The sequence below is a fragment of the Melitaea cinxia genome, chromosome 8 (genome assembly GCF_905220565.1).
Source record: "Melitaea cinxia chromosome 8, ilMelCinx1.1, whole genome shotgun sequence".
In the NCBI taxonomy this organism is placed as follows: Eukaryota; Metazoa; Arthropoda; class Insecta; order Lepidoptera; family Nymphalidae; genus Melitaea; species Melitaea cinxia.
In genome coordinates, this window is record NC_059401.1 from 15,049,353 (window position 1) to 15,066,169 (window position 16,817).

General features: G+C 32.9%; 1 protein-coding gene across 1 annotated transcript in view; it reads right to left on the minus strand.

Moving 5' to 3' along the window:
* The window catches only part of LOC123655897 (polypeptide N-acetylgalactosaminyltransferase 2), a 94,999-nt gene that overhangs the window by 30,769 nt on the left and 47,413 nt on the right, over positions 1 to 16,817 (minus strand). The window contains exons 2-4 of the mRNA XM_045591643.1: positions 3,619 to 3,854; positions 2,031 to 2,129; positions 1,629 to 1,696 (exon numbers count right to left, since the gene is read on the minus strand). Of these exons, the coding sequence (XP_045447599.1) occupies positions 1,629 to 1,696; positions 2,031 to 2,129; positions 3,619 to 3,854 (403 nt within the window). The remainder of the gene's footprint in view (positions 1 to 1,628; positions 1,697 to 2,030; positions 2,130 to 3,618; positions 3,855 to 16,817) is intronic.

Genomic DNA, 16,817 nt, shown 5'->3' on the forward strand with positions numbered 1-16,817 from the left:
CTAGTGGCTCTGAGAGGGGGGATAGAGAGAGGGGGGATGGAGATAGAGGGAAGAAGCAGGGAGAGAGAGTGTTAGATGAAGAGGAAGAATATCACAGTCTATAACTTTATGGTCTTAAGCAAAACCTCATTCAAATCTCAGCATATTATACTTCCCGTAACACGATTGTAATAGTGAATGATATGTGTAGTTTGATCGATGGCAATACGATTATCACAAATTGCTTTATCTATACAAATATTATAAAGCTGAAGAGTTTGTTTGTTTGTTTGTTTGAACGCGCTAATCTCAGCAACTACTGCTTCGATTTGAAAAATTCTCTCAGAGTTATATAGCTCATTTATTGAGGAAGGCTATAGACTATATATCGTAACGCTAAGGCCGATAGGAGCGGAGGACCAATGCATAATGTTTTAAATTTTTTTTTCCTTTTGAGAGCTTCCGCTGCGTGCCCTGCGTAAACAGTAAAAGTTTTGCAAAAATCATGCAAAGTCGCAGGCAGAAGCTTAGCTAATAGTCATAGCGGATTGTTCGAAATGGGTAAAATGATTTTGACGGGGCTTTCACTGCCCGGAGGCTTTTGTAACCTCTACTATTACATCGATCTACGTTATTATTAGATACATCCGCAAGCCAATGATACATTTAAACGAAAGTCTCAATTACATTTTACTCGCAGTATTTTAGGCCAATTAAAATGTATGTAATGAAGTAATTTATGTAGTAATTCAACTTTAATTTCGTTTATTTAATTTTCGTTTCGATAGCAAAAAATACAGTTCAAAGGTTCTAATCCCCTAGTAGAAAATGACTTATGTGTCGGGAGTTAAGTAACATACACAATACACATACACAAGCACCCGACCACGACAAAGTGTAATCAATACAAGTTTTTGACATGTTAAAGATTGAATACGCGATCGCTAGTATATTAGCCAGTTGCTGAAACTTCTGAGTTATGGTATCATTAAATTATTATCGACCATAAAAAGATTCAAATTTTTGTGGTTAAACTACGTTTAAAATACAATTTCGCATTTTCGTATTCAAAGTAAGCGAGGCGAAACGAAATAGCTTTTTAAACGCTTTGTTATATGAAAATTGTGGTATAATTCGCTCTCTAGTATGTCCCGGTGATAATGTATGTTTCTTACCCGCGGGTAACAATTTTGTATTATCTAATCGCTAAAGCAATGGAAACGTGGAATACGCAAAATGGCCCTTGCGTTTGGACCCATTATATTTTGAATAGAATACTAATTTCTCGACATTTACATTTCTATAGATTTTGATTTATGTAATAAAAAGAGTTTTTAAAGAGCATACAAATAAATTTTAATTTTGGTTAGAAGAATTTGTGATTTAATTGTATCTTATTTATTTCATCACTCAGTGTAATATAAAGATGTTTCGCTTTGGAAGATACGAAAGTTTGTACCTATTTTTGATACCTAGAGTGTCCATTGAACATCTTCTTTTCTGATCTACATTTAGGATAGCAAGGTAAGGAATAACATGGCACTGGTTTTTGCATTATAACAAAAAAAAAAAAAAAAAAACATTTTAACTTGAACTGTATTTTAAAATTCTTCTTTAATAAGGGACATTATTTGATTAATAATACTTACGATTGTCACTGAAGTCGTCGACTAAAATAATTTCTTTTATGAGATGTTCCGGACTTCGGTTCAGGACGCTGCAATCAAATAAATTTATTAATATATGTACGTTTCATTAATTCTTAATCTTGATGACATTCGATATTATATAAGTATCCCGATATTAAATTTTTTTAACAATACTTTTCTAATAAACTTTTTTTTATTTCCACAGTTCAAAAAAACTGGAAATCTCTGCCTCCTGCTCGGGGCGTAAGATGTATTTTCGATTCCCGCCCCGACTCTGGGCGTAATATATACATGTGTTAATCTAAAATACAGGTATCAAATTACCTAAGGAAACTAAGACCGTGTGTGTATGTTATAAACAAAACAATTAAAATGGCAGTTAAGTTTAAAGTTTTTACGTACCTCACTATGGTGCGCAATAGTGTCGACCGAGCTTCGTTGTGGAATGTGATAATAACACTAGTTTGTGGCAGGTCTTCGTCGTATTTCTTTAATCGGCACCTGTGAATAATCGCTAATAAATAATTCGCAACAGAACATTGTCTTAACTGTCTATAAAAATATAATTTAGTTAAAATATATTGGAAAAAAGGGTTGTGATGAATCTTTTGAATAAAATATTTAAAGAAATCAAAATTAACCGCCGAAATGTAATGCGCGCGTAACTCCTGAGCGACTGGATCAAATCGGATTTTTTTTTGCTCGTTATTGTCAAGTTTTTGTAAAAGAAAAAAAAAAGAAAAAAAAATTGAAATAGGTCAGCTAGCATTCCCAATTTTTTTCTTTGATTTTAAAACTAGAACACATGTGATAATTTTCTTACCAAACAGGCTTCTTTCAAAAAAGGAACATGGTTGAAATCAAAGTGGATACTGGTATTATCGCAAGTTATTCGTCAGACTCGCTGACATTTAGAGTTATAATTTGCTCTTATAAATCGCGTCGAGTTAATAATAATTCTCATTAATTTCGTCTGGTTTTAAATAGCCTTATTAGTCACAAAATAAGCTTCTAAGCGGATTTATAACATGACATTGGCCTGTTTTAATAATTAAAAAATATGTAGGCCTATACTGACCGCAACTAATTAACCTATAATATGTAATTATATTAATTATATTATTGATAATGTTACTTTAGACATACATTCAGCCTGTATCATCCCATGGCTGGGCATAGGCCTGTTTCTCCACGTAGGGAAGGATTGGAGTTTAATCCACCACGCTGCTCCACTGTGGGTTGGCGGATGTGTTCCCTACTATGAGTAATGATCGCTATCAGGTATTTATGATAACAACCGGGACCGACAGCTTAACGTGGTCTCCGAGGCATGGTGGGGTGACCCCTTAAGGACGGACGTTCAAAGCAGAAAGAATTATTTATACAATTACAAATATCCATCTTGAGCGGGATTCGAACCCGCAAACCGTCGGTGTTTTAAGCGACCACTCGCACCACTACACCAGAGCGGTTGTTACTTTAGATAAGTGATGACGAATTTTTCTTTTATTTCAAAAATGCTGCTACATTCATAGCTTCTTACAGTAAGTGTAGTAAGCAGCTTACATAAATAGCTTTTGTGCTGAATGAATCAATTTGATTTCTGGGTAAACGTCCTTTCATAGTATTGTTAGTTTTAAGCAAAACAATTCAGATAGAATTTTTATAAAAAATTTGAAAAATTGTCATTAAATAATGACCTTGATACATACTTTTCCTTGGGAAGAACATTTGCAAGTAAATAATAGGAAAATGATTTAAAATATTACAACTCTGATAAGCGAAAAAAAAAGTTTTCAAAAATTCATTCCCTAACTAAAGTTTCATCAGAAGTTAATATTATTGCTATATAGTTTATATATAAAAAATGCTGTCAGACATTTATCTGAAAGAAAGGATCTAGTTGCTTTGTATTTTTGTTTTTAAGTTAAAGTATCTTCCACAATGAAGTGTATATATATCTACCAATCTATTTATCTTTCTAACTCACATGGCATTTCTAGTGTCTGGGACGGCTCGGTTGCTGGGCAGATTGTCAGACGCTGCCTGATTGAATCGATTCCGCACGTATGGGTCGTTGTCCTTTGCGCCACCCGCGATATACCCCGTCTCATCGAAGTACCTCCCCGTGCTACCCGTGCCGTACTCCTCGGGAGAAGCGGGACTGCTCTCAGGCTCCTCAACATCTGAATGCTGCTTTATAAGCCTGAGAGCTATGTTTTCTTCCTGCAACAACAAATATAAAAATTAAAATACAATACAATACAAATACTCTTTATTGTACACTATCAGAGAAAAAAATTTACACCGAAAAAGAAAAAATAGACATGTACAAAAGGCGGTCTTATCGCTAAAAGAGCGATCTCTTCCAGACAAGCTCTAGCATGAAAAGGACATGACAAAAGAATTAGACGACATGGAGGTGTACCTACATAATATATACATAATTATAACATGTAAATATACATACATACACATATTACATATATATACATTATGATGTTTTATCTAGGTTTATTTTGTAATTTTAGTTTTCTACGCCAATCTCTCTGAAGAATTTTTGTAATTCTCTCATTCCTCAAAAGAAGTTTTGACACAAAAGTCGTTCATAAGGGATGTCTGAGGGGATGAGAGAGTATAGATTCATTAACTATAGGCGTGAGTAAAACCACGTGAAAGATTTAGTTACGTAGAAGAATCAAACAAAATAGTAATAAAAGGATACTAGAGTTAGGGTACAATGTCTTGCTTATTATAAAATCTGGATCAATTTAATAATGTATGCTCGTACATAATTAAAACGTCTCAAGCAATATCCACTGCTCTGTTGAGTTTTCAAACTTCGTACAATGTAAACAAGGTATAAAATAAAGCCAGCTTAATTATAATTTAACTATTCAGAGCTTTATTCTGAAACGTGCACTGGAGTGTTTTGTCCGTTGAGCTTTGGTTTAGTCTTTGTGACTTGTGATTGGGATTAGCTAATTGTAAAGACTGGTCTTGTTAACGCAATCGTCATAATATTTTTTTTAATTATCTGTCCGTATTTTTTAAAATGTTATTTATTAAAGTGTTATATATTTTTAATTTTATTTAAATGTAAGACGTAAATTAAATTAAGGTTATATATATATATATATATATATATACGATTGTTTTAGTATGTTCTGGCTGGATAGGCTTACGATATAATTTGCTGCTCAGTAACAAAACAACGCTTCAGTCTTATGACTAACATTAGAGTTAGAGTTAAGGCATCTTTTGACGTGACCGTCTCACGTAAGTGTTAAAGTAACGTGTACAAAACGTAAACACACCCCATTATATTTCAGCACATAGTATAATTGATATTTGGAATCTGTTCGATCTTCGTAAGATTGCCTGTGGTGGCTGGATGAGGATAGCAGAAAACCGGGATGTTTGGTACAAACTTGGGGAGGCCAGCAGTGGACTGCGATAGGCTGAAGTGAATGAATAATTAAAATGAATGCAATCTGTTCTGTGCATCACACCAAGCTTGGCGTGTATTTATTTTAATAAGCTATGGATTTAAATATTGCTCAACAAGTACCATAAAGAGAATTGATCGTTACAAAAAAATTGTGAAAAACTTAAGTCAATTCCTAATACGTACATTATTTATTTTTTCTCCTATATATCAAAACTAATGACTGAATATTTGAAAAAACTGTACCAACATCAAGTGTAACCCAATACAAATTAATAAAGAAACTTAAAATCCGAATGGATGAATAAAAAATATATTTTTAAATATATTAAATACTAGCTGTGCCCGCGTTTTCGTCCGCGTGGAATTAAAAAAAAAAGTTATTTTTCAGTTTGCAGAGTTATAAAATAAAAATAAAAATAAATTTCTAAAATAAAAATAGTCCAAGTTACTTCTTACTATATCAGCTATCTGCCAGTGAAAGTCCCGTCAAAATCTGTCTAGCCGTTTCAGAGATTAGCCGGAACAAACAGACAGACAGACAAAGATTATAAAAAATGTTATTTTTGTAAGTATATGTACCGTGTATACACCCATATGCATTTACTTAAAAGCGGTTATTTTAATATTACAAACAAACACTCCAATTTTATTTATCTGTATAGATATAGAGAGAGTATGAATTAATGGTAAGAATTCAAAAAACTTTCTAATGTTTAACAAGGTATATAAATATATTATATAAGGAAAGTGTGAGCTAGAAGTCAGAATTAAAAAAAAAAAAATCAACGCAATCTTTTTGCGATTAAAATACTCGTACGCAATTTAACAAGATACTGATAGATTTATGCGTTTTTAAGATTAGATCTCCTTGATTAGTTAATTGAATCTTGTTATCAACCGTTATGTAAATTGATCTAGTTGAAACTTGTATCAACATATTTAATATACACTACGTATGTAATGCTCGACTAACAGTAAAATAATTACAAACAGGATTCCTTTAAGCTGTTACGTCAATTACATTTATTTTGTACATATGAAATTGTCAATTTGTTTAAATGTACTGTTGTGTCCATCTAACTTGATATTTCATATTAGCATTTAGCTTTACTGCAATCTAAATTGACATTTCTTAACAATATTATAGGCTATGAGATGATAGGCTATAAAAAAGTAGCTCGGCTTGAACTTTTAAGAAATCACACTTACAATTAATCTGAATATAAAATACAACTTTAATTTAAGACAGTGTTAGGTTACTTTGGTTAGACTTAAAAGTGGTAGGTTAGGTTAGTGCCTAGCAAATTTAACAAACTCCATTTTAACGTGAAATTTATGTCAGATCCGTACGACATATTTGAGTAAGGTCCCTCTTCTTCTGAATAGGGTCGAAAAAGTCTTCCCGACATTTGCGTATAACTACTTCATATTATTTTACAATTTACAGCTTTTTATCTGGGGCTTCATCCGTGTAGATTTAGCGATTTTGGCTATTTTATTACGAACCGTTAAAACATAGCCTATGAGCTTGTCGCTCTTTGACAGTGTAGCATTTCTCTTGGTCAAAGAATTTTTCAAATCAATTAAGTAGGTTGAGTTTACCTATTATAAGCAAAAAAAAAAAAAATTAAATCTTTTTTCTTTATAGTCTTATTATAATATATTTATATATACTTAACGCGATATTCTTGTCATAGGTGTCTCCTAATTTCGAATGTAACTGTTATTTGAGTAAGGGGGACCATTATTCTACTTAATGGGGTCGAAAGGCCTCTGCCTAGCGGGTCCTTTCAAGAAAGTAAGATTTTTATATAATGCTTTTGAATTACTAAAAGCTCAGAAATTAGTTTAGATCAACATAATAATAATTTAACACGTTAATGTCTTGTTAGCCTTTATTTTTTTTACGTGGGGAAAATCCATCATAGATACCCTCCAGCGCGGGGGCGCCAGAGGGTTATGTCAGACTCCTACTGAGTAAAAAACCACCACGTGTGAGCAGTCGTCCGCCTGGGTGTGCCGAGATGGGGTCGCGCTAGCATTAGCCACCTCGCCCCGGAATGTCTCGATAGCCTAAACCAACTATCAATATGATATTTAATTCTTACGTATTTGGTTCATAGCTCTAGTAACTTACACGTTTATCTATTTTAAGTATAAATCAACGGTAAATTTAAATTTTGTTATAAATATCTAATTATTTTGTTAACCATCCAACTGTTGGCTTTGAAATACACAGGCCGAAGACGAGCAGCAGCGTCTTCGGCGCGATGAAGCCAGCCCTGTGGTCACCAACCCGCCTGCCCAGAGTGGTGACTATGGGCAAAACATATGAGTCAGGCCGTGTTTGGTGTGAACCTGGGGAGGTCTATGTCCAGCAGTGGACTGCGATAGGTTGAAGTGATGATGTTATGTAATATTGACGACCGCTCTGGTGTACGTACGTGTCGGCGGTGCCTAAACACCGACAGTCGCAGTTTCGATTCCCGGTCGGAGTGAATATTTGTGTTAATACAAATATTTATTTCCGGTCTGGTTGTTAGTCTTTGCGGGTCTCCTCACCGGGCCTTGGAGAGCACGTTAAGCTGTCAGTCCCAGTTTTTACTCATAGTTGGGAATACACCCGCCAACCCCCATTGCAGCAGCGTGGTGGATTAAGCTCTGACCCTTCTCTTACACAGAGAAAGAGGCTTATGTCTAACAGTGGGATATTACAGGCTGAAGTTTTAGCGTTATGTCATATTAGTTAAATATTAATAATAATAGAGTGTGAACAAATTGGGAAGAAGATTCATCTAAAGGTCAGGCAACATCATAATTATTAATTAATATACCTAATTTATACCTATCTAATTTACAAATTATATAAAACTTGAATTATTTGTTATTCATAATGTTATTAAGTGTTGAAAAATAACACATTTTTTTTAAATGAAATATAAAAATATATATTATTTGTATCAACGAAAAGGTTACATCTGAATACAATTTTAGACAACCTATTATAATTAATATATACATATAATAATCGCAGAGATTGATTTAAAATTAAAATATATAAGACATATTTTTTGAAATTTTTAAATCATTTTTGATATTGAAATGTTACCCATGTAAATCATTATTACACATTATAATAAAACAAAGTCGCTTCCCGCTGTCTGTATGCTTAGATCTTTAAAACGACGCAACGGATTTTGATGCGGTTTTCTTTAGTGAATAGAATAATTCCAGAGGAACTTTTATATGTATAATACATGCATAATATAGAAGAGGAACACTGATGGTTTTTGCAAACGCGCGAAGCCGCTAGTAAATAATAAAATAGTAATAAGCCAATGTCTGCTAATGTAAGATATTTGGAATTGACGAATTATATAAGCTTTTATCACATTCAAATTGATAAAATAAATTATCAATTAAAATAAATGTATATTTATCAGTAGTTATTTTTGATTCGTCATCAAAAAAAATTTGAATCATGAAATTGGATGGAACATTCATAATAATCATGGAGGCAGTATCAGTTACAGTTAGGTCTTGGTACATTGTTCATAAATGTAGTTTGATTATTTACTAAGCAGTATTAGATACTCTAAAGCAATTTAGTTTTGACGAAGTCAATGCCACGCGTATTAAGTCGCGGTTATACTAATATAACTTTTGTAAGAATACTCAAAGGAGACAATAAAATAACTTCATTCAAATTGCCTTGACACATTGTCATGTCTGCCACTGTTAAAGTGCTAATATTTTATTGATGTTAATAGTCTAGTTCTCAGCGTCAAGACCTTCTTGAGGTTTGTAACAAACTTGTTATTACGAAATGACCATCTCTGACGTCATTTTGGTTTGAGAAATAGCATTCGACTAGTAGAAACGTGGTTTATGAATCGTTGACATTGTTACTGATCTGATTATATGAGTCATATTGTGTCATGTTATGACTTTAGTTTACCAAAAAGTAAGTTCATTTACAAGTTACAAAGTTTAGTTTACAAAAAAGCTAGATTATACGAGACTTATATTCGGCCTTTTCTTTTAGGATTTGTCTAATTTGGCGTCAATTGCTGTCCGCGTCGGGAGCCCCACATTCCCGTGAGCTTCTGGCGGCGGGCTAGTGCATAAATGCATTCCCAGTTTAAAAAAAAAAAATACCTTACACCTAATATGCATACAGCGAATCCGCAAAGCCTTACCTATAAAACCTCAATACTGGGTAACCTTACCCATCACAGGATCTCTCAAAACTGCTTGATAGCAGTATTATTTAGCCCTGGTATTGTGTTATATTGAGGTACTTGCGCATCTCCTGAGTCTTGCATAAATAAAATTAAAACTATTTCAATAAAATATATTTATATTTTTTGCAGTTGTGCTGTGTGGCTACGGCACTAAAGAATTTAGCCACCCCCTCTCTTCCCGTGGGTGTCGTAAGAGGCGACTAAGGGATAACAAGGTTCCACAACCACCTTGGAACTTAAGAAGCCGACCGATGGCGGGATAACCATCCAACTGCTGGCTTTGAAATACACAGGCCGAAGACGGGCAGCAGCGTCTTCGGTGCGACAAAGCCAGTACTGCGGTCACCAACCCGCCTGCCCAGCGTGGTGACTATGGGCAAAACACATGAGTTCACGTTATTTTTGGCGTAAACTTGTGGAGGCCTATGTCCAGCAGTGGACTGTATAGGCTGTAATGATGATAATGATGATATTTTTTGCAGAAAACCGGAATGTCTGGCGCGAACTTGGGGAGACTTATGTCCAGCAGTGGACTGCAATAGGCTGACTGACTGACTGACTGACTGACAATAAAATACGAAGAAAACACGATGTCAAAAACCATGTCATTATGAAGGACATCCGGTTTCATTTTGTCGAGTAACAAAATATGTAATTGAGCATTTCGTGTTTGGTCATAGCTCTTAAAGAGCATTGTTTGTTTGTCCGAATAAAATGAAAGTGGTCGTTATGACTATGTTAGTAACGTAACATTATTACAAAATTGTAACATTATGGTGATCAAGATCAATCTGTGGCCTTGTTATATATCATTAAACAATTTTCAAATGCCGTTTCGATGTTAGAAGTTTGTATCGGCCACTCAAATACATGATCACTACATGTTCGTTATTGTTTTCTAAGTTTTCATATTTACTTACGGATTATTGTAAGTCGCTGGGATTAAACCATTTACCGTTATTTTATTACTAAATTTTAATAAAGTAAATAAGCAAATTTTAGCATCAACTAAACTTTTATTTTTATCTAAAATACATTAAACTGAACTTAGAACTTATAATAATATTGATACAGTGAAAACCCATTACGTAACACCAGTAAAGAATTTGATACGGATCTTTATAAAGCTGTGTGTAAAAGACGAGAAATTGTCTCTGATGTAATTCGATATGCCATTTTAGGTAATTTATATTTGTATTTTTAAAATTGCATTTAAAGTCGCGACGGTAATGTTTATGGTAATAAAATGAACATTTATTATTTCTTGTTTGAGTGAAAATTTTCGTATCAATAACAAAAGTAAACGACTTTATTGTATATAAGCTGTACGTATTTTTCGCGTTTTTACATTTTGACTTTCATTCTTGTTTCAAAGGGAAGAGTAATTTATTTATTTATTTATTTGTACAAAAATCCACAGCTACATTTTATGTTTCTTAAACCAATACAGATTATCGAAACAAAAGCCAATTTCGGATTTTACATTATTTAAATTACACAGTTAAGTTAGACAAATTTGAGTTGAGGTAGTAAAACACAGTTACAATAAAAATGAGAAACATATAAAATGTAAAATATCCATGGTCAATAATGTGCAGATGTGTATGTGTGATTTTGTGAGTGTGTATGCCTGTGTATTTGTATGTAAGTGGATGATAATAATATTTGCATAAAAACAATCCAGTGTTGTAGTTCTTAGTATGGTCACAGATAATGCCAAATATCAATCAAATCCAATGAGTAGTTTCCACGGCATGCGCGGTTAAGATACAGAGAGAAACAAAAAAGGTATAGTTTTTATAATGAAACCATTTTTTCGGATTTTATCGCTGTTTAACCATAGTCACGGGAGGAATGGTTGCTGTAAAGTATCCGAAACGTCGAGCATGTAAAAAACCAAATAAACTACGATAAAATCCGAAAAATTTGTTTCATTATAATGAGGGAAATTCGCGTAAACAACTATAGTTTTGTTTTTACTATCGATTATAAAATATCTTCCAAAACATATTTTACTCTTCAAGGAACTGTATTGAATATTGTTTAGTTTTATTATAAGTATAAAAATTAAAAAAAAACACACAACACATGAAACATATAAGTCAACTGAGGTAGGGCACAGCAGGAATTTCCTGCTCAAAATATGGAGCAGCCCGACTGGGGTAGTACCTCGACCTTACAGAAGACCACAGCTAAATAATACTGTTTTCAAGCAGTATTGTGTTCCTGTTGGTGAGTAAGGTGACCAGAGCTCCTGGGGGGGTTGGGGATTGGGTCGGCAACGCGCTTGCGATGCTTCTGGTGTTGCAAGCGTCTATAAGCTACGGTAATCGCTTACCATCAGGTGAGCCGTACGCTTGTTTGCCGACCTAGTGACATAAAAAAAAAAAAAAAAAAGCTGTAATAGTGCATACAACCGTAAGTGAAAATTAGTATATAATTTCTATCGTCACGTTACACGAACTTAACTTCACCTTCAACAGCTTTCAGTAAAAACTTGGTAATGTTTGAATTACATATAAGTTCTATATGAAATTCCCACATTCATAACACACGCAAGAACAGCATGAATGACACTTTGTTCTTGATTTCTCAATTTTACTGAGATAAAATTTTCTAATCTTGTAATTATTACTTGCACAATAGGAATACATGAATTAACAAGGTCGATTTTATTGCGATTATTAAAACAATACATAGGTTTCTATGTATAAGATATTTATATTTATATCATTGTAATTTAATTAGTTTTAGTAGATGTACCTAAAAATATAAAATTTATAGAATAGATATTTAATAATATTAAGAATATAAATTTCTAATTACAATTATATTGTTCAGTAACGACGCGTTAGAGCAGTGGCCATATGAATTTTCTGATGCACTAGGAATCGCAAGTTCGATGTCCACACGTGATTATTTTTTATTTATTTATTTATTTACAGAAAAAAAGATGCGATTTATGTGATAAACAGTGCCGCAAAAACAGGTAACAGTTTAATATGTGCAAGGCGATACAGATTGTTATGTATTTGTACCCTCCCCCCATTTATAAAAGTTAACCAGAAATAAAACACTTGTTATTTTTACCGTTTTCAATGTTTTATTAACGTTAATCTCGACAGCTTCGACATTTTCGTTAGTATCCAGTGCTAGTCCATTTTACGTGACACGACGAAATTATGCGAAATAATTATCATTAATATATGACCTGTATTTGCTTATACTATACATACTTCAAAATACAAATAAATTATATTTTAAATATATTATTATGACATACGAATACCACATAAATCTTACTAAGAACTCCTCTAGACACTTTGCAATGACCGATAAAATAATGATCTATTGCGTCTAACAGACAGCATTATCTAAATGTCATAGGAAATGACACTGAAAGCGTAAGTGCGGACCGAGCGAGCGTAACCGACACGGCATGTCTACTGGTCGTCATATTATGTTTGACTGTTGCATTTGTTTTTTTTTTTTAATTTAAGAATGTTATTACGAAACCGACGTTTTATTAAAAATGAACGCCGAAATTTATGTCGATGTGTCTGAGTTTATATAAACTACGAAACGACTGAATTAAATTGGATACTTTTTTGAAGTGAAACTTCTTTCGGGGCATGAAGGTCAAATTTTAACGGAGGAAACGGCAACGTTTTGATTAAACGGCAACGTTTTTGTTGATGGCGCTGGAATGGAAATCTAAAGCTTTAGATTTGTATAAATATAAACGAGACTTGAAAATTAGTTTGTCACAGAAGTTTCACTTCTGACATATGTATTTTGTACACACGTACTGTTTTTTATTTATCTTTATTGCTAAAACAAGATTTGTATAAAATAAAACTAAAAAATATATATTCATAAAAAAAATGTCGGTAAAGGTTCACAGGGTCATTTAGTATTAAATGAGTTAAAATTTGATGCATATTTGTTATCACTACAAAACAGGATACGGATACTTATATTGTAAAAAGTAGAGCAACGTATACTACTATTGTAAAGAGAAAATATTTGATTTTTTGTTTGTCTGTAAGTCAAAAACTACAGGTCCGATTTTATACTGAGTAATACAGGCTATAATATGTATTACAACAGAATAAAACGGAGCTATCAAAACAGAAAGCTGTATTAAAATAATACCTATACTATTAAAAAAAGAAGCTGAAAAGTTTATTTGTTGTTTGTTTAAACACGCTAATCTCAGGGACTACTTGTTCGAATTGAAAAATATACTTTTATGTTGGATAGCCCATTTATCGAGGAATATAATGAATTATTTTTTCCCTCAAAGTAACGCGGGTAAAACGGCAGGGCACAACTATGTTTTGAACAATTCCTATTCTGGGCCAGATTATATCATATTCGACTACTGCCATTTAAATCAGATTTTTAGCAGATAAGCTTTTATCATAGTACTAGCGACCCGCTCCGGCTTCGCACGGTTGCAAAAACAATTAGTGTTCCTCTACTATATTATGCATGTGTTATACATATAAACCCTCCTCTGGTATCACTCTATTTACTAAAGAAAACTGCATCAAAATACATTGCGTAGTTTTAAAGATCTAAGCATACAGACAGCGGAAACCAACTTTGTTTTAAACAATATTAAGTAATGAAACAACGCTCAGCTCAGAGCAGTATTTATCAAAAACAGTCGAAATCAGCTTACCAAACCAAACAAAACGGCCAAGTAATCAACCATCAGAATAATAGGTTGAATAAATAAACTTTTTTTTCGTTTTTTTTTTTTTTTTTTTTTTTCATAAAAAATAAGCCAATCTTTTAAAATGAGGTCGTATTATCTTTTATACTGAAAATTATACCTGTCTTACTAAACCTTGCAAATGTAAATAAAAATCGTATGTTTAGTTTGATTTTATTGGACTTATCGGTGACCCTAGTTTATAAGTTTTTTTTTTAAACATTTGGCCACATTAGATTTACTGCTTAAAAATATATTGCAATAACGCTTACGTAAACAAAAGGATATGATGTAGGTAACAGGATTTTTGATGTTTGTAGCCTAGAGTAAAAACTAACGGAAACTCGATACCGTGTTTACATTTTTAACCAATATTTTACTCACAGAAGTCACAGACAGCGTTACAGTTTTAACATATGAATAGAAGCACGCAATGAGTTTGGTCGTTTATTGTTTACACACATTCGTCACAGCTGTTAAAACGCCTCTTACAATGCCACCTGTGTAATATTGTATATTGTTGAAATAAACATTGTTTAAATTACGTTTTGTTTGTTGATTTAACAATATTGTATTCATTGAGATGTAATGGTGTTTATGATGTATGTAATGGTGTTTATGGAAACTATTGGTTTTGCATAATTTTGTATAATAAAAATTGACTAGTTTTTTTTTTTGGTGAGTACTGGGGCTGAATGCATTTATAAGTTATGGTAATCGCTTACCATCAAGTGAGCCGTATACTTATTTGCCGACATAGTAATAATTATAAAAAAATTGAGACCAATAGAGGTTACGAAGTCTAGGATTAGTTAGTACACAATAGCAATAAGAAGGTTTAAAATTCTTTACACTTATTTTCATACTAACAAGATTCAAATGATCACTAGTAGCAGAACCCGTAACAAATGAAAGAAAAAAAAAGGAAACAAGAACAATACGCTAAAGACAGCATCACACTGTGAGATCTTAACGTGCGATTATTATAATCGCGTTTTTCAGCGTAATATTGGATATGGAATTGGGTTGGTTTAAGAGTAAACAATGCTTTAACTAAGACGAAGACGATCCAAAGAAGTCAATAAAATTTATTGAAGAAAATAAATAAGTTTATGCATTTCAATACATTTCTGATAAGTTTTTTTTTTTGTATTCGTGGCACGACATTATTACAATCCACAGAGGAATATTTTTAAATACAAAAAAAATGAAACATATGTAATGGATAACACACAGATATACTAACGGTATATTAATATAGTTTTCACCCCAAGAATTGTAACAATAAAAAGACGCGCGTTTTAATTTCACAGTGTGCGCTCAGACTTACACATACGACCGAACTAATCCAATTGCATAAAACAAGTGAAAGCGTCCTTGAACCGAGATCCGGTTTTTATTTAAACAAATACAATACGATAATTGCTTACGATTAATGAAAAGAATAATGTAACTTACTACTTTTTTATTTTCGATTCGTCTCTTTCACTCCCGTGCTCTATCTCTTTTCTCGCACCCATTGTAAAAAGGTTATTAACATTTTATTTCCCAATATAAAATTTACGCCAGTCAAAAGAGTTTTTTTTTTGCAAGACAAATTGGACGATTATGAACTACTTTAGTAAGTTAGAATATAATAAAATTCCAAAGGCCTTTAAAACACTTATCGCTCACTCTCACTCACTTCAGCCTATCGCAGTCCACTGTTGGACATAGGCCTCCACAAGTTCGCGCCAAAAAATGGCATGAACTCATGTATGTTGCCCATACTCACCACGCTGGGCGGGTGGGTTGGTGACCTCAGGACTGGCTTTGTCGCACCGAAGACGCTGCTGCCCGTCATCGGCCTGTGTATTTCAAAGCCAGCATTTGGATGGTTATCCCGCCATCAGTCAGCTTTTTAAGTTCTAACTATTTTTATTTTTTGTCGCGAACTATTTTTATCAATTATTTTTTGGCGTCATTAACTTCCTCAATTGTTGAGAGCATAATGAAAAGGAACCATAAATTAAAATAATGAGATATAAAACTACTAGGTATATTAATATCAGTACACCTGTGACCATGAAACTTGCAAAAGTGTCAACATTTTAAGAACTCTTAACTAACATGATATACCTTATTTCACAAATAAATTACACAAATACTGCTCACTTGTATTTTTCATAGAAAATTTGGACTTTCAGACTTTAGACAATTTTGTTATAACTTCTGTGTTCTACAAAATTTTATAATATGATATGCTAGTATCATTATTATATGCAAGCATAGGAACGTGTTTTTATCATCTTAGTAGAGAATGGTTTATTAAGTAATGCTAATCTTACAAAGTAAGCTAATTGTACACTCTGTTCTGACATTGAAATGTACAAGCTGTGAAGTGTAATAACTAAACTTAGAAACAAAACGTTTTTTCTATTAATAATTATTTGTTTTTAGGAAATGTTTATTTTATTTTGTGTGGTGTCTCGCTGTCGGTTCTTAATTATTTAATAATTATCTGCACACAAATACGCTCTGTATGTCAATGTTATAAGTCTGTCACCAACATGAATGTTTTGTTTTAGATAAATTGTTTTTTAAGGCTTATAGATTTCAAAATGTCACAATGGATCATAGTAATGGAGTTGTGTTGTGCCTGGTTAGAATATATATCTATTTTTATATACAACTAGGTCGGCAAACAAGCTTTTGGCTCATCTAATGGTAAGCGATTACCGTAGCTTATAAACGCTTGCAACACCAGAAACATCGCAAGAGTGTTGCCGACCCTA